Here is a 16,959-nt window from a genome sequence, read left to right on the forward strand (position 1 = left end):
ATTCCTGTAATCTGAGTATTCCAGTAATCTGAGTATTCCTGTAATCTGAGTATTCCAGTAATCTGAGTATTCCTGTAATCTGGGTATTCCAGTAATCTGAGTATTTCTGTAATCTGAGTATTCCTGTAATCTGAGTATTCCTGTAACTGAGTATTCCTGTAATCTGAGTATTCCTGTAATCTGAGTATTCCTGTAATCTGAGTATTCCTGTAATCTGGGTATTCCAGTAATCTGAGTATTCCTGTAATCTGAGTGTTCCTGTAATCTGAGTATTCCTGTAATCTGAGTATTCCAGTAATCTGAGTATTCCAGTAATCTGAGTATTCCTGTAATCTGGGTATTCCAGTAATCTGAGTATTTCTGTAATCTGAGTATTCCTGTAATCTGAGTATTCCTGTAATCTGGGTATTCCAGTAATCTGAGTATTCCAGTAATCTGAGTATTCCTGTAATCTGGGTATTCCAGTAATCTGAGTATTCCTGTAATCTGAGTATTCCTGTAACCTGAGTATTCCTGTAATCTGAGTATTCCTGTAATCTGAGTATTTCTGTAATCTGAGTATTCCTGTAATCTGAGTATTCCAGTAATCTGAGTATTCCTGTAATCTGAGTGTTCCTGTAATCTGAGTAATCCAGTAATCTGAGTATTCCAGTAATCTGAGTATTCCTGTAATCTGGGTATTCCAGTAATCTGAGTATTCCTGTAATCTGAGTATTCCTGTAACCTGAGTATTCCTGTAATCTGAGTATTCCTGTAATCTGAGTATTCCTGTAATCTGAGTATTCCAGTAATCTGAGTATTCCTGTAATCTGAGTATTCCTGTAATCTGGGTATTCCAGTAATCTGATTATTTCTGTAATCTGAGTATTCCTGTAATCTGAGTATTCCTGTAATCTGAGTATTCCAGTAATCTGAGTATTCCTGTAATCTGAGTATTCCTGTAATCTGAGTATTCCAGTAATCTGAGTATTCCTGTAATCTGAGTATTCCTGTAATCTGAGTATTCCAGTAATCTGAGTATTCCTGTAATCTGAGTATTCCAGTAATCTGAGTATTCCTGTAATCTGGGTATTCCTGTAATCTGAGTATTCCTGTAATCTGAGTATTCCTGTAATCTGAGTGTTCCTGTAATCTGAGTATTCCTGTAATCTGAGTATTCCTGTAATCTGAGTATTCCTGTAATCTGAGTGTTCCTGTAATCTGAGTATTCCAGTAATCTGAGTATTCCTGTAATCTGAGTATTCCTGTAATCTGAGTATTCCAGTAATCTGAGTATTCCTGTAATCTGAGTATTCCTGTAATCTGAGTATTCCTGTAATCTGAGTGTTCCTGTAGGTGGCAGAAGCCAGACGCTGAGTCAGCAGGTGACGGTTGAGGCTCCGCCTCCCAGAGCAGATCAGGCTGAATCCTGTTAAATTGTTTTATGAGGCAGGTTAAGATGGCGTCTCCATGGCGATAAGCAAACTGACCGGGTTTCTCTCCAGGACCTTCATGATGGGGTTGTCATGGCTACAGGTCTACAGTCGGTGAGTTTTCTGTGGTACCGGAACCAGGCGGGTTCCGGTACCACATCAGCAGAACCTTCTTTTGTGTCGGGTTGAGGTTGAAGGATGCTGCAGAATCCCACAGAACCGCTCTGCAGCTTCAGGCCTTCAGAACCAAGACCATCTGGACCTGGTTCCGGTTCCGTCTCTCCAGCTGCCTCTTCTGGACCAGAACCAGATCAGGAGGAGCAGCAGCTCCTGATCCGGTCGGAGTCAAACTAGTGGAAGCTGAAGATCCGTGACTGAGGAGGAAGTTAGAAGATCAGAGGTTTGGCTCCGATCTTCTAACTCAGGAAGCTGAGGTCAGAGGAAGGAGGGATGATGATGATCCTGAACCTGTCTGAATGTCTTCAGCTCTTTTGCTCCTTCCAGGCTTCCATCCACCTGATCCACCTTCTGCTCGCAGCCTGAGGTCTTCTTCCTTCCTGATTTGGTTCCTCTGCAGTTTGTCCTCCAGGTTCTTCCTGTTCTTCTGTCTCTAATCTGGACTGCAGCTGCTTCTGTTCCCCGTCATTCTGCTTCCATCGCTCTGCTCTGGCGGCGATGCTGCCGTCCACACAGCTTCCTGTCGGTCATGGCTCTGATGTCATCTCCATGAGGCTGGCAGAGAGCGATCCAATCAGTTGCTTCAAAACAAGCCTGGCGGGCCTCTTCTGCTTCCTGTCACCATTTCCTAACAGCCATCTTGTTAACGGGGAGCGTCTTCACAAATTAAGAGTCAAAATTATTAAAAACATGGAGGTTAATTTTTCAGTAATATTTAATTAGAAAGCTAAATATTTTGTTTATATTTTAGTTTCTATTAGAAACAAAATGTAGCAAGCTAAGTATTTATTTTGTACTTAGCTTATTATTTTGTATTTAGTTTACAAAATCGTAATATTTAGCTAGCTCAAAATAAATAGCTGAAATGCAAATTCACTTCCTGCTAAGTGGATTTTCAAAATAAAGCTGGCTGCATCATTGTTGCAGTAGATCAGGGCTGCTAATGATCGATTACTAAACTTCTGTACCGTCTTTAAAATGGCTCAGCTGAAATATTGGACAAGAGGAAAATAAACGAAGTGGTAACAAGAAACAACTCAAGCAGTTATTAAAGACTTTCGGAAGACCCGGCTTTTATCTTGGTAATTCACTTCCTGTTATCAGCCAGGCTTAGCTAAATATTCAGCTAATATTAGCAAATAAACAATATCTTACTGAATTGTGACAATTTTGAATTAAAAATGGAAATACAACTGAAAAAATAATATTTCTTTTGACATGTTCAATAAATTTGATCTGGGACTGTGAACCTGGTTCTGACTCGGGTTGGACTCCGATCAGCAGCAGTCAGTCCCAGAATGTTCTGGGAGTATCTGGAATATGATCCTGCTGATTGCTGCACCTGTTCAACACAAGCCACGCCCATCTACAGGTGCGAGCACAAATCTGACTCCACACAGCCAATAAAAATGCTCTAAAAATCTTTATTGTTCCAGAGAATATTAAACATCAGCACGAGCGGACCAATCAGAGCCCTCCGTCAACAGAAAGAAAACCGAAAACTTGTTTTATTAAAGCTTATGAAAAAAAACATTTTACAGAGCCCTGCCCACAATCAGGCCCCACCCACATTCGAGACTCCTCCCACTTTAGGACGTCAATCATCTCAGGCTCCGCCCTCTAAACACCAGAATTCAAAGAAAAGGCAAAGTTCTGACCCAGGGGACGGCACCTGAACACACCTGTTGTCTTTACGCTCCGCCCACATCCGGCAGGGAGCTTGACAGTTCTGAACTGAACGGATCCGGATCCAACATTCAAGAAAATTCTGCCTCTGGTGTTTTCATGGTTTACAATCAGGAACAGAAACGGAGCAGGAGGGAGCCGGTTCTGGCTCTTCACATTGTGTTGGGTTGGTTCTGAAGGGGAACAGAGTTTGGACCAGAACCTCACAGTATGATGGAGGAGCTCCAGAACCTGCAGAACCATCAGCGCGTCTCATGGGATGCTGATGTAACTGGACCCGAGTAGAAATGAGTCGGAGGAGTTTCAGAACCTCCGGAGCAGCTGCCGGTTGGGTTTGGACCTTCGTCACCATCCGCCGTCGGTCTCAGCTGATTGATGAAACCAGAACCGAGGTCCGGTACCTGTGAGCTCCGGTTCCAGTGGAGCATGTTGAGTTGTTGGCGACCATCTTTGTGTCAGGCGGGATTCTGGGATGCGGCGCCGGCTCTTACATTCCCTGAGAAGCTCCACTTCTCTTCGGCGCCGGCTTGGCGTCTTTACCGGTTTCTATGGAAACAGAAAACAGACATTATCCGCACCGACACAGTGAGGCAGAACTCCTCCGGTCCGGTTCTGGTTCTGACCTTGCAGCCATCGGACCTGCGTGGCCGGCCCGTAGCCCTTCTGGTTGCGGGCGGCGATGCGGAAGATGACGGCGGGCTTGGTGGTGTAGTCGATGTGCGCGTTGGCCAGGGTGGAGGCCTGAACCAGGCAGCACGGGTCAGAACCACAGTACACCCTCATGAAGGCCAGCTGGGCCGGGCCAGAACCCGCCGGCCTGGCCTGGCTGGACTGGATGGCCAGGTACACCGAGTACTCTGTGATGCTCCCCGCGGTGACGGCGGGCGGCTCCCAGGTGAGCTGGGCCCCGCCCAGGTTCTGGAGGGACAGGAACCGTCAGGACAGGACGCCCCCTGCTGGCGGCACCGCGGTTTCCATGGTAGCGGCAGGAGCTCACCTTGCTTATCTTGATGGCGCACGGCGCTCCAGGGAACCCGGGGAGGCACGTCTTGAACGCCGCCACCTCGGAGAAGGCGCCGCGCCCGCAGATGTTGATCCCTGCCACCCGGAACTTGTAGGCGGTTCCCGGCTGAACCCATCACCTCTCATCTGGCGTAGTCCGGCGCCGAGTCATCCTGCAGGTACACAACACCCGTCAGCATGACGGCGACTCCATCGGCCCCGGACCCGACCGGTCCGTACCTCCGCCACGGCGTCGTCGTTGTCATAGGGAACGTAGTAATGAGTCACAACGGCGTTGGTGACCTTCATGATGCCGACGTCAAACCACGGCTTCTCCTTCGGTGCAGCCTTCACACGACAGGTCGGCTCCTGAAACAACAACGCCTCAGTGTTTGTCGTGTGGTGTTAGCGTGGCGTTAGCGTGTCTCTGTTAGCGTGTCTCTGTTAGCGTGTCTCTGTTAGCGTGTCTCTGTTAGCGTGTCTCTGTTAGCGTGTCTCTGTTAGCGTGTTGTATGTATGTTTCCTGGCATGTGACACGCTGTGTCAGCGTGTTCAGGGTGAGTTGATGGCATCTTGTCTGTGTTCTTGGCTCCATGTTGATGGAGTGAATTATGGTTCTAGTTATCATGATTCTCATCTGGGTCTTTGGTTCTGCTGTCTACCGGTTCCGATGCGTTCCTATCGTCTTACAGGCGGCGACTCGTTGATGCCGTTGGTGGTTTCTGTCGGCATAGCGACCGTCGTGCTCTTGGTCTCTGTCACCAAAGGGGCGGGGCTGAATGTGCTGGCCAGCCTGCGACGGCGTTGATGACGGCGGCGGCCGGCTGGGAGGCGTGGCTCTCTGCGGTCGGGTCGTTCAGGCTGTCGGCCGGGGCGAGCCCCTCTGCAACAGAACCAGAACCGGGCTGAGCGAGTCCAGGTTCCCCAGCCGACGCAGAGAGACCTGTACCCGACTCTACCTGTGGGCACGCTGCTGGGTTCTGGTTCCGGTTCCTGCTGCTGTTGGACCATCGCCGCCAGCTCCTCCGGTGTCAGAACGATGCGGACGGGCTGCTCGCCCGATTGGCCGGCCTCACCTGCAGACACGCGGCATGTTTAGAGACGGCGGAGGCGGCGGAGACGTCTCTGTCCTCTCGCAGTTTTACCGACGGTCCTGGCTGCTCCCTCAGTCGCCAAGGCGACGGCCATCCGGTCTGGGACCCGTCCCGTCGTCAGCGTGAAGGTCGTCGTCCTGGAAATCTCCTCGCCTCCGTCCCCCTCTGATGACATCAGCTGCTGAGGAAGACCTCCGTCTGAGGACGCCATCTGGGTCGGGGGCGGAGCCAAAGTTAGCGCGTGCGCACGCTGCTGTTACCTGCTGCTGCACCACATTCACCTGAACCTGCAGCGCCGACAGTCCTGATGACATCATGCCCTCTGATTGGCCGTCTGTCATTGCTGGCTCCTCCTCTTCTCCTGTTGCCATGGCGAGGGTTTCAGAGGACTCCGACCTCTCAGCACCAACCAATGAGGAGAGATCCTGCAGAGAGAACCAGACATCAGAACCGGGCCAGAACCTGCCAGGTCGTCCAGTCGGTATAAGGTGAGCTTGCAGGCTCCGCCCCCCACTGGGCAGGTGTGTCTCCAGTGACTAATCAACAACGGGTGATGGACGTACCGGGACGGACGGACCCGGGGTGGGCGTGGCGTGCGTTACTGTGGTAACCGCTGTGCTCTGACTGATGGCAGTATCAGATGAGGGGGCGGAGTCTGTGGCATCTCCATGGAGACCGTCTCCACTCTGCTGAGCTGCACAGCAACAGGACAGGAAGTGATGTCACAACACACCCAAAAAAAGTCCAAAATTACCAGAACCAGGTGAGAGCAGCGACCTGTAGCGGTGGTGGCGGTGTTTGTGGTTCCGGTCTCATGAGTCTCACAGGGGGGTTGGAGCACACCTGTCAACACATGGACACACCTTTAGTTCTCCGCATGGCCTGTCACAATAAGAGAGTTTGCTGGCCGATATATTGTCTCAAAAATTATTGCGATAAACGATAATATTGTTTGAAGACCTTTTTACATTGATTTAGTGGCATTAACAATAAATGTACTTGAATAAAAACTAAACAACATGAAGCCAAAGTGGAAATAAACACTGCATTCAACCAAAAGAGTGCAGATTATGAAGTCTGTATAGTTTATTGCCCTTCAGTAATAATTAGATTTAAATAGAGAAGAATCCAACTGAATGATGCAATAGTTCAAACTACAGGATTTATTACCCAGAACGACAATCTGAGAACGTTCTTCGTTCTGAGATTGTCCCTTGTGTGTTACGGTAGATCGTTGTGTGTTACGGTAGATCGTTCTGTGTTAAGGTAGATCGTTCTGTGTTATGGTAGATCGTTCTGTGTTATGGTAGATCGTTGTGTGTTAAGGTAGATCGTCGTGTGTTACGGTAGATCGTCGTGTGTTACGGTAGATCGTTGTGTGTTATGGTAGATCGTTGTGTGTTACGGTAGATCGTCGTGTGTTACGGTAGATCGTCGTGTGTTACGGTAGATCGTCGTGTGTTACGGTAGATCGTTGTGTGTTATGGTAGATCGTTGTGTGTTACGGTAGATCGTCGTGTGTTACGGTAGATCGTCGTGTGTTACGGTAGATCGTTCTGTGTTACGGTAGATCGTCGTGTGTTACGGTAGATCGTCGTGTGTTACGGTAGATCGTCGTGTGTTACGGTAGATCGTCGTGTGTTACGGTAGATCGTCGTGTGTTACGGTAGATCGTTGCTCCGATCTAAATCAAGGATTTATCCACAATGGGAGAGTGACGCAGCCTGTTGAATGTGACCGGTAGCCAATCAGAAAGCGCGGATTCTCCTCCTGCTTTCTGAGGGGAAACACGGAGGGAATCCCGAACAGCTGACACGATGCAACCCAAAGTCCAGTAGACATCGGAAACAACATGAATGTTTATTCAACATTTCATGCAAAGAAAATATAAATAACTAGGGGAGGAGTTGGAGCGAAATTTCTAGCAGAAAACCCGGTAACTTTTCAGCTGTTCTTCGTTAAGGTGACATAAATAGTTTATAATGATTGTCATTCAGTCAGACTGACACTAGCCACATGCATTGCAGGTAGATTGTAGTAAGGAATTGATTAATGCCTGGTTTCAAAGTTAGTGAACTGGACTTATTATGTTGTGTCCATTGTTGGACACAACACGGTTCGATCGAACCGTTATAGCGAGGCTTTCTGTCGGCTAATGTGTCTCTCAGGTTTTGATAAAGGGCGACAATCGGCGACATCAGATGGTGCAGCGCGCTGGGCATTACTCTAAGAAATAAGGGGGAGGGTCAGTGGAGTGGAGCCTTTTTTCATTCAGTGTCATCAACAGTAAGAGAAAGGCAGGAAGAAACGATATAGACGATAATTGAAATGACGTTGATAGTTTTAATTTATCGTGCGATTAATTGATTTATCGTTTATTGCGACAGGACTTTCTCTGCATGACAAAACCTTCAGACTTTAACATGGCCACAGCACTCTCCCAAAACGTAAGGTCCAATCGGACCTGTGTGGGCGTGGCATGCGTTACCATGGTAGCCGTTCCAACGGCTGAATGTAGCATGAAGCTACCCCCTAACCCTCTGGACAGTCCATATTAAATCAACATGCTAACATTAGCATTTTAGCTCGTTTTAGATATGATGGCAAAGTTTAACATGGCGACTGCAGAAAGCCATTGGTAGTGTTGGCCCACACACTGATAAGTAAACATGACAGTTTGGCTAATTGTAGTTTATACACTGCCAATAGCATGGACAACATTACTGCAGATCAACATGCTACTTCACTTTAGCTAACCTTAATCTTTTAGACAAATTTACCACAGACACTCCTGTTAGTCAACATGACAGCAATAGCATAATCAGCTGATTTTGATTTATAAGATAACATACTGGTGGAGCAAGTGGATGCTTTGAAATCCCACATGCTGCTGAAAGCATTTTAGCTAACCTTAGCATTTTCATGACATGCTAAGCTCCTGAGTTTTCACACTTAACCTCGAGTCCTGCAGAATTGAACTCAGCATCAGGTTCATCAGATTCAGGTCCGGCCCATGCACACACTTTGACAGGCCTTACTTCAATTTCTTCAGAAAGAAATTTAAAGAAATATTGGTATTGTGGCACCTCTGGCTTTCCATACCTCCATGCTGGAAGGTATGAAATGTTTCGGTTCAGTTAGGAAGGAAACACGGACGCCTGGGACGACTGACCGGCTTCTACAGATCATCTCACCTGCAGCTGCTGGGTCGTACTAAACGGGTCATTTTCACACCTGGACCAATCACAGATGGATCACCTGCAGTAGCGGGTGCTGCCTCACCTGCTGGACTCCGCCGGCTCCAGCGGTGGTGAAGGTGTTGGTGGTTCCGGTCTCATGGGTCTCACAGGGGGGGTTGGAGCAGACCAGAGTCACCGCTGTAAGGTTAGAGACCCGACGCAGCTGATCAGCGCTGTGACACGGCTACCTGGGCTCTACAGGTGTTCAGGTTGATGGGTGTGGTGCTGCAGCTACCTGTGGCTGCGTCTCCCTCGGCGTTAGTGGTGGTCGTGGTACCTGTGGTGCTGCCCGGTTCCTCTGAGGTCGGGGAGGCCATGAAGGAGACCGGCAGGTCCTGGACCAGCGGCTGCGGCTCAGCGCCGCTGGGCGTCGTGATCAGTGTCACCTGCAGACAGGAAGCAGTAGGATCGTCGTATCGGGGCGGGGCTAAATGAGCCCGGCCTCGCAGCAGGTACCTGTCTGGGTCCGGAGGCGGTTGCTGTGGTAACCTGGCTGGCTAATGAGGCGGTGGGTGTGGTCAGTGAGGCTCCTCCCAACAAGGCGGCAGAGATGTTTCCTGTTCCCAGGCTGGAGACGCCTGCAGACAGAGACAGTCACATGACCCGCGCTGGCGCCTCGTTAGCAACGCCTCACCTGCATCGCTTACCTGTGGTTCCCTTGACAACCAGCTTGGTGCCAGCCCCGGCCGGAGACACCAGCCTGATTCCACTCATTGGGACGGTTCTGAGGATGGTACCGGCCACTCCTGGGGCTCCTTTCAGCACCACCTGAGCAAACGGAGGGTGAACACCTGGCAGTGCCTCACCTGTACACCGCAGTGACCTCAGAGTGCCGTCTCACCTGTGTGATCCCCTGCTGGCCAACGGACATCTTGGGGACGGCGTTGATCAACTTCTCCGTTCCTGGAGTTCCCACCTTGGAGCTCAGGATGGTGATTGCACTGTTCCCACCTGCAGGGGGCGCAGCCTGCGTTAGTGGGCGCAGCCCGTCAGTGCGGCGGCTCAGGTGAGCGCGGCGTACCTGCTGCTCCCTGCAGAGCCGACAGCGGGATGTTCTTGATGATGGCGGGCTTGCTGGAGCCGGCCTGCGCCGTGCTAATGATGGCGGTCTGCTTCCCGTCCGCGGCGCTCACCAGCTTCAGGATGGTTCCTGCAGGAAGCGCAGCCTTCGTCTGACAGGAAGCGGCAGAGTTAAACTCGGTCTGATCACTGGACTCCACACTTCAGCGCCCAGAGGCTCAGAACCAAGGGTCCAGTCTGTGCTGAGGGCTGATTTTTACCTGAAGGATCTGAGTGACTGGGCTGCTCCCAGCCTGACCAGTAAGCACTCCGCTCTGGACCGGCCGGGTTTGGACCACGGACACCATCTTCCCCAGGTTGCCAAGGTTACCAATCTGAAAGAGAAGCAGACGTTTCCGAGGGAGCCGTTAACGGCTTTCCGTAGGGTGACATCACTCACCAAAGCTCCGGCTCCTCCCAGGCTAATGGGGCTGTTGACGATGGTGATGGTCTTGGTGACTCCGCCCACCACAGTGGTGACCACCTGTGGTTGCTGGGAGACCATCACTGAGCCGGACTTATGCACGGTGATGATTGGCCGGCTTGGCGCCGTGGGGGTGGGGACTATCGAAGCCCCGCCCAAGTGAGCGGCGGCCGTCTTCAGCAGTCGCGTGGCCGGGTTGTTGACCTGGAACAGCAATGATGATGTCATCACTCATCACCACCAGCAGCATCTTTAACTTCCTCCAATTGTGATGTCACCACGGCAACTCACAGTCTTCACGGCACCGAGGACGGCCGCCGAAGACGGAGGAATCTTCTGCGTCACCGCCGCCGCCGCCGCCAGGGCCGCCATGCCGCTCATCTGGGGGCTGCTGCCGATTGGCTGAGAACAGACAGGAGGGTTACGGTGGAAACGGATCCGTTTCCAACAGCCGAGGAGTCGCGGAGCGTCTTTACCGTCTGACCGGGCTGGGCAGGCGGTGACACGCCAACACCTGCAGAAAGCGTCGCTACGGCTGCACCGGGCGCCGTCGCCATCTTCAGGACCGCTGCAGAAACAACAACAAGTGAGGAAGAGTCACACCCACACACCCACCCATCCAGGTAAACCTACCTGCAGCTGACGGGCTTCCAGGTGCCGGGACAGCATGGCTGGCAGGTGCTGCGGCAGGGGGGGTGGAGCCAGGTGTGGCGGGGATGTCGTACCTTTGCAGCTGCAGCAGGTACGTGTCAGCAGTTTTGGACGGCCCCCAGCTCACCTCCAGGGACGAGGTGTTGGCCCGGACCAGCTGGACCCGGGACGGCGCCACGGGACATTCTGAGGGACACGGACAGGTGAGACGGACAAGTGAATCAGGTGGTTCCTTTGGGTCTACGATTGAAAACTGAGCAGATTGTCTGCTGGCTAGAATGACATCACATAATGACATCATCACTCTATCCAAAAGAAACTGCTCCCTCACCGTCACACAGCGGGGGGCAGTACCTGCGTCCTCACCTGTCTCCAGGTACCACAAATCCTTGCAGCACACCTGGTTGTTCCAGGCCTTGCGGTATCCGTCGCGGCCGCTCCAGATGTAGAGGGGGAGTTGATGGAGACGCTGCAGTGGCCGGCCCGCGCTCTAGGGAGGTTCTCCTCATCGCCATCCATCAGAACCATCTCCCAGCACATCGTCTCTACACACACACACACAGAGACACACACACACACAGAGACACACACACACACAGAGACACACACACACACACAGAGACACACATACACAGAGACACACACACACACACACAGAGACACACACACACACAGACACACACACACAGAGACACACACACACACAGAGACACACACACACACAGAGACACACACATGCACAGAGACACACACAGGTGAGCAGAGCTTGAGGAGAATGTGTGTGTGTGTGTGTGTGTGTGTGTGTGTGTGTGTGTGTGTGTGTGTGTGTGTCTCTGTGTGTGTGTAATTACCCAGGTTGAGGCAGGCCAGGTTGTTGGTGCACTTCCACTCCTTCTCATGGGTTCCCATCTTGACATCGTCCTCGATGAGAGGAACCCAACCTCCAAACACGTACATCCTGACACACACACACACACACACACACACCACACACACCACACACACACACACACACACACACACACACATCATCTTTGTGGGGACTTCCACTCATTTCTGCAACTGAACCAAAACTCAGTTCAACTCCACAGCAAAGATTTCTCCTAATGGGTCCTTATGGGTCCCACAGTGAGCCGATACACGCAACACCTGAGACACAGCCAAAGGAGCGCAGGCCCAGTTCTGACCCGGTTCCGGCCGAGTTCAGCCCTGGTTCAGACCCGGTTCAGCCTGGTTCTGACCCAGTTCAGCCCTGGTTCTGACCCGGTTCAGACTCGTTTCTGACCCGGGTCAGCCCTGGTTCTGACCCGGTTCAGACTCGTTTCTGACCCGGTTCAGCCCTGGTTCTGATCCAGTTCAGCCCTGGTTCTGACCCGGTTCAGACTGGTTTCTGACCCGGTTCAGCCCTGGTTCTGATCCAGTTCAGCCCTGGTTCTGACCCGGTTCAGACTCGTTTCTGACCCGGGTCAGGCCCGGTTCTGACCCGGGTCAGGCCCGGTTCTGACCCGGTACAGCCCTGGTTCTGATCCAGTTCAGCCCTGGTTCTGACCCGGTTCAGACTCGTTTCTGACCCGGGTCAGGCCCGGTTCTAACCCGGTTCAGCCCTGGTTCTGATCCAGTTCAGCCCTGGTTCTGACCCGGTTCAGACTCGTTTCTGACCCGGGTCAGGCCCGGTTCTGACCCGGGTCAGGCCCGGTTCTGACCCAGTGTATGTGCAGTACTTGTGGTTGATGACGGTGGCAGAGTGCAGGCTGCGGGGGAGGGGCGTCGTCCCGCTGAGAACTGGTTGGCTCCACACCAGGGAGTCTGTGACATCATCAGGACAAGAACCAATCAGGAGATGCGCTTACAGACAAACAGGAAGCTGCACACGTCCAGAACATCTGGACCCAGGCCCGAGTTCTGGACCAACATGGACTTGGTCTCCGTGGCGCCTCACCTACGTCTAGGACCCACAGGTCGCCCAGCCGGCAGCCGTTCATCCCGCCATAGATGATCAGCCGGCTGACTCCGCCTCTGCTCGCCATCACCGCTGTGTGACTCTCCCTGGGCGGTGGCGCCGGCCCTGAGTGGGCGGGATCTCCCAGCTGACCACCGTGGAACCGGGTCGCAGCTCCAGGCAGTACAGGTCGTTCAGGTACCTGAGGGGCGGGGCCACAGTTAGGGTCAAAGGGCAGAAGGCCAGGTGAGGGGCAGGGGGGTGGCCTACCTGGGAATGTTGTTCTTAGGATCCTCACTGTCATTGGCCAAGCCGCCAAACAGGAAGCAGCGAGAGCCAATCAGAGAGAAGCTGTGTCCGAGGCGAGGACAGGGGGGGGCCTTTCTTCGGGGGTTTGGCCTTCAGACGTTTCCACTCCCAGCGGCTGGCCTGCAGGAGCGTCACAGCCCGGTCAGCCCCGCCTCCGGCAGGCGCTGCCGGCAGCCCGCCTCCGGTGACATCACTCACCTGCAGCTCATACAGCTCGTTGCTGTACTTGCCGTACTCCACCATCCCTCCGAACACCAGCAGCCGCGTCCCGTCGCACACGAAGCCGTAGGCGGCGCAGCCAGGAGGGATGTCGCCGCGCACCGCCGGGATGAACCACTGGTTGGTGGCTGGGGGGCGGGGCTTCTGGTTAGTCACAGGATCTTCATCACACAGTAACATGCTGCCAAGTGACCTGGCAACACACCAGGTGTTCAGAGGTTCTACAACGGGAGAACTGAGGCTGACCCGGTTTGGTTCACAAGCTGTACTGGTTCTGTGCGCCAGTTCTGTATTGGCTCTACTGAATGAGAACTCATAGCATTTATATTTCCTTTGTTGTTCATTCATTGATCTCCATCCCCCTCGGGGTGGGTGGTCAGCGGGTGGGGGGCGGTTCTTTTGTTCTCGGGTTTCTATCTGTATTTTCCGGACCCGGTTCTGTTCATCTGGTCTGGTGGACCAACCCCAGATATAAACAGCCATAATAACCGCTGTCTGTTTAGGCTTTTTTGGTTATTTTCACCTCCTCGGTGTGGCGGGGTGATGTGACGTCACCAGTGTTTTCAGTAAAAAGGCGCCATTTCTCACCGTGTCTGAGCGGTTGGTAGGAGCTACAGGCTAACTGCTACATGCTAACTGCTGAAGCTCCAGGGAAAGCGGAGCCCCGCAGCCGGAGTGACCGAGGACCCCGGAGCTCCGGTCCACAAGCACCGACTGCCTCACACGGCGGAACCGTCGCGGGTTAAACCCCAGGACCCGCCGTTTCTCCTCTCTTTAAAACCCGCGCCAAGTTCATTTCCTCGGCCAAGAGCCCAAACCCGACTTATTACCCAGTCTGAGCCCAGTACCCATCTATCCCGTTCAGAGCCCAGAACCCGACCTGCCGCACCGGTTACACCCCGAACCCGTTACTGAGCCCTGCTCCCGTTCGGACCCACCTGTGTTATAGACGTGGAGCTCGTCCACAATTCCCTCGTTTCCCCCTCCGAACACAACCATCAGCTCCTTGATGGACACGGCCCGGTGTCCGTGCCGGGGTCGCGGAACCGGGCCGGTCCAGCCCAGGACCCGCTTCCAACGGGGCTGCAACACAGCGGGGGTCTCATTGAGGGTCTCCATGGGCTTACCTTCGGTCTGATACAGATTCAGCCGAACTTTTATGGTTTTACCATTTGCCTCTTTTGGACCGACTGGTTCTGATCCAACCGGCTCCTCAACAAGGTCCTCAGAGCGGTCAGAACCACTCACGGTTCCCCGGTTCTGCAGGCCGCGTTGTCCTGGAGCTCTGCTAACAACAGCTAGCAGCTAACGCCATTCTTCTTCTCCTTCGCGGTTTACAGTTTACGGCGTCTTGGTGCCACCTGCTGGCTGGGAGATGCGAAAAAATGCTTCTAATTGTAATCATAAAATGGAACAGCAAACGTGCTGTTCCTCTAACAACTGATGACTAAATGAAGCTTTTTGAAACTTGAACTAAAAAATAAATTTTCTATTATCCCTGCAGCAACCTCTGCTTGTATTAACACAAGCTTGAATCTACTACCGCTTCATTGAGTCTCTGGAGAAGCTTCAATTCAATTACCCTTTTAAAACCGGATTGTCCATACAAGAAGGAATTGTTGGAATGGAAAACAAAGTTACATTGAATCAGTATTGTTGAATAAATTGCTCCTTGACAGAACATGTCACTTTGTTTAGCAATTACAATAATTCTTGATCTTGATGATTTTTTAAAGACAACCCCGTGTGCCTGATCCCAGCAACATACACACACACATATATGTATATATAAAAAAATAATTCCCTTCTCACCCACCGCGGGTGGTTCTTATCCTCTGAGCTCGGGTCCTCTACCAGAGGCCTGGGAGCTTGAGGGTCCTGCAGTATCTTGGCTGTGCCAAGGACTGCTGCACATTTCTGGACTGAGATGTCTGATGTTGTTCCTGGGATCTGTTGTAGCCACTGCTCCAGTTTGGGGGTTACTGCCCCGAGCTCTGGCGTTCTCCACCTCCTTTGGGGGTGTTTCCCACTTTGATCTCGGGGTTTCCAGTCCATATTCTGCACATTTGTTTCTGTACACTATGCCTGCCACTTGGTTATGTCGCTCCATGTACGCTTTCCCTGCCAGTATCTTGCACCCTGCTGTGATGTGCTGGACTGTCTCAGGGGCCTCCTTACACAACCTACACCTTGGGTCTTGTCTGGTGTGGTAGATCTGGGCCTCTATTGCTCTGGTGTTTAGAGCCTGTTCCTGGGCGGCCAGGATGAGGGCCTCTGTGCTGTCCTTGAGTCCAGCTTTTTCCAGCCATTGATAGGATTTACTGATATCAGCCACTTGGGTTATTTGCTGGTGGTACATCCCATGTAGGGGCTTGTCCTCCCATGATGGTATCTCTGGCACCTCAACCTCCGTTCCCTGTTGTCTGAGACATTCACTGAGCACATTGTCTGTTGAGGCTTTGTCCCTGATGTATTTATGGATCTTAGTTGTTTCGTCCTGGACAATGGTTCTCACACTCACTAGTCCTCTGCCTCCTTCCTTGCGGCTCGTGTACAGTCTCAGGGTGCTGGATTTGGGATGGAACCCTCCATGCATTGTTAGTAGCTTTCTGGTCTTAATATCTGTGGCTTTTATCTCCTCCTTTGGCCAGCTGATTATTCCAGCAGGGTATCTGATTACTGATTATACACCCCCGAGATCAAAGTGGGAAACACCCCCAAAGGTGGTGGAGAACGCCAGAGCTAAGATCCTGTGGGACTTCCAGATCCAGACAGACAGAATGGTAATGGCGAACCAACCAGACATTGTCATGGTGGATAAACATCAGAGGAAAGCCGTTGTGGTAGATGTAGCAATACCAAGTGACTGCAACATCAGGAAAAAGGAGAAACTGGAGAAATACCAGGGCCTCAGGGAAGAACTGGAGAGGGCCTGGAAGGTGAAGACCACAGTGGTGCCTGTGGTCATCGGGGCCCTCGGGGCAGTAACCCCAAACTGGAGCAGTGGCTACAACAGATCCCAGGAACAACATCAGACATCTCAGTCCAGAAATGTGCAGCAGTCCTTGGCACAGCCAAGATACTGCTGGACCCTCAAGCTCCCAGGCCTCTGGTAGAGGATATATAGATCTATATATATAGATCTATATATCCTCTACCAGAGGATATATAGATCTATATATATAGATCTATATATCCTCTACCAGAGGATATATAGATCTATATATATAGATCTATATATCCTCTACCAGAGGATATATAGATCTATATATATAGATCTATATATCCTCTACCAGAGGATATATAGATCTATATATAGATCTATATATCCTCTACCAGAGGATATATAGATCTATATATATAGATCTATATATCTATATATATATCCTCTGGTAGAGGACCCGAGCTCAGAGGATAAGAACCATTATTATTTATATATATATATATATACATATATATATATATAATTACACTTTTTGATCTTTCCTATGAAACTATATAGCTTAGATTCTGCAGCCACAATAAAACAACACACTGCATTCCCAGTGGCTGGGTAAACTCCGTTCATCCAGTTTGCTAGTGTTTTAAAGGCTGTACATGTTTTTCTTTACTCTGTAACTTGATCTGGATCCTGTTAAATTTGTCTAAGATAATAAAGTAAAGAACTTTGGAGTCTTTTTTTTTCAGTGCACATATTGATATGTTTATTTGTGTTATTGTTGATGAATAAACTCAGATTCAGTCAATG

General features: G+C 51.2%; 1 protein-coding gene across 1 annotated transcript; it reads right to left on the reverse strand.

Moving 5' to 3' along the window:
• Positions 1-3,119: 3,119 nt before the first annotated feature.
• On the reverse strand, positions 3,120-14,536 carry LOC129354464 (host cell factor 1-like). Its single transcript, XM_055023918.1, is given in 34 exon segments — positions 3,120-3,821; positions 3,899-4,193; positions 4,273-4,423; positions 4,425-4,450; positions 4,518-4,646; positions 4,968-5,074; positions 5,077-5,160; positions 5,237-5,353; positions 5,423-5,582; positions 5,653-5,796; positions 5,935-6,065; positions 6,149-6,205; positions 6,208-6,214; positions 8,654-8,748; positions 8,846-8,996; positions 9,067-9,188; positions 9,258-9,378; positions 9,452-9,561; positions 9,632-9,782; positions 9,891-10,004; positions 10,070-10,297; positions 10,385-10,495; positions 10,570-10,661; positions 10,727-10,930; positions 11,111-11,197; positions 11,200-11,289; positions 11,596-11,702; positions 12,466-12,550; positions 12,684-12,809; positions 12,812-12,885; positions 12,954-13,061; positions 13,063-13,112; positions 13,191-13,339; positions 14,150-14,536. Coding segments are annotated over 34 exon segments (4,023 nt in total). The 5' UTR covers positions 14,331-14,536; the 3' UTR covers positions 3,120-3,762.
• Between the last annotated feature and the right edge of the window lie 2,423 nt (positions 14,537-16,959).

The sequence above is a fragment of the Poeciliopsis prolifica genome, unplaced genomic scaffold, assembly GCF_027474105.1.
Source record: "Poeciliopsis prolifica strain line A6 unplaced genomic scaffold, Auburn_PproV2 SCAFFOLD110, whole genome shotgun sequence".
NCBI classification, from domain to species: Eukaryota; Metazoa; Chordata; class Actinopteri; order Cyprinodontiformes; family Poeciliidae; genus Poeciliopsis; species Poeciliopsis prolifica.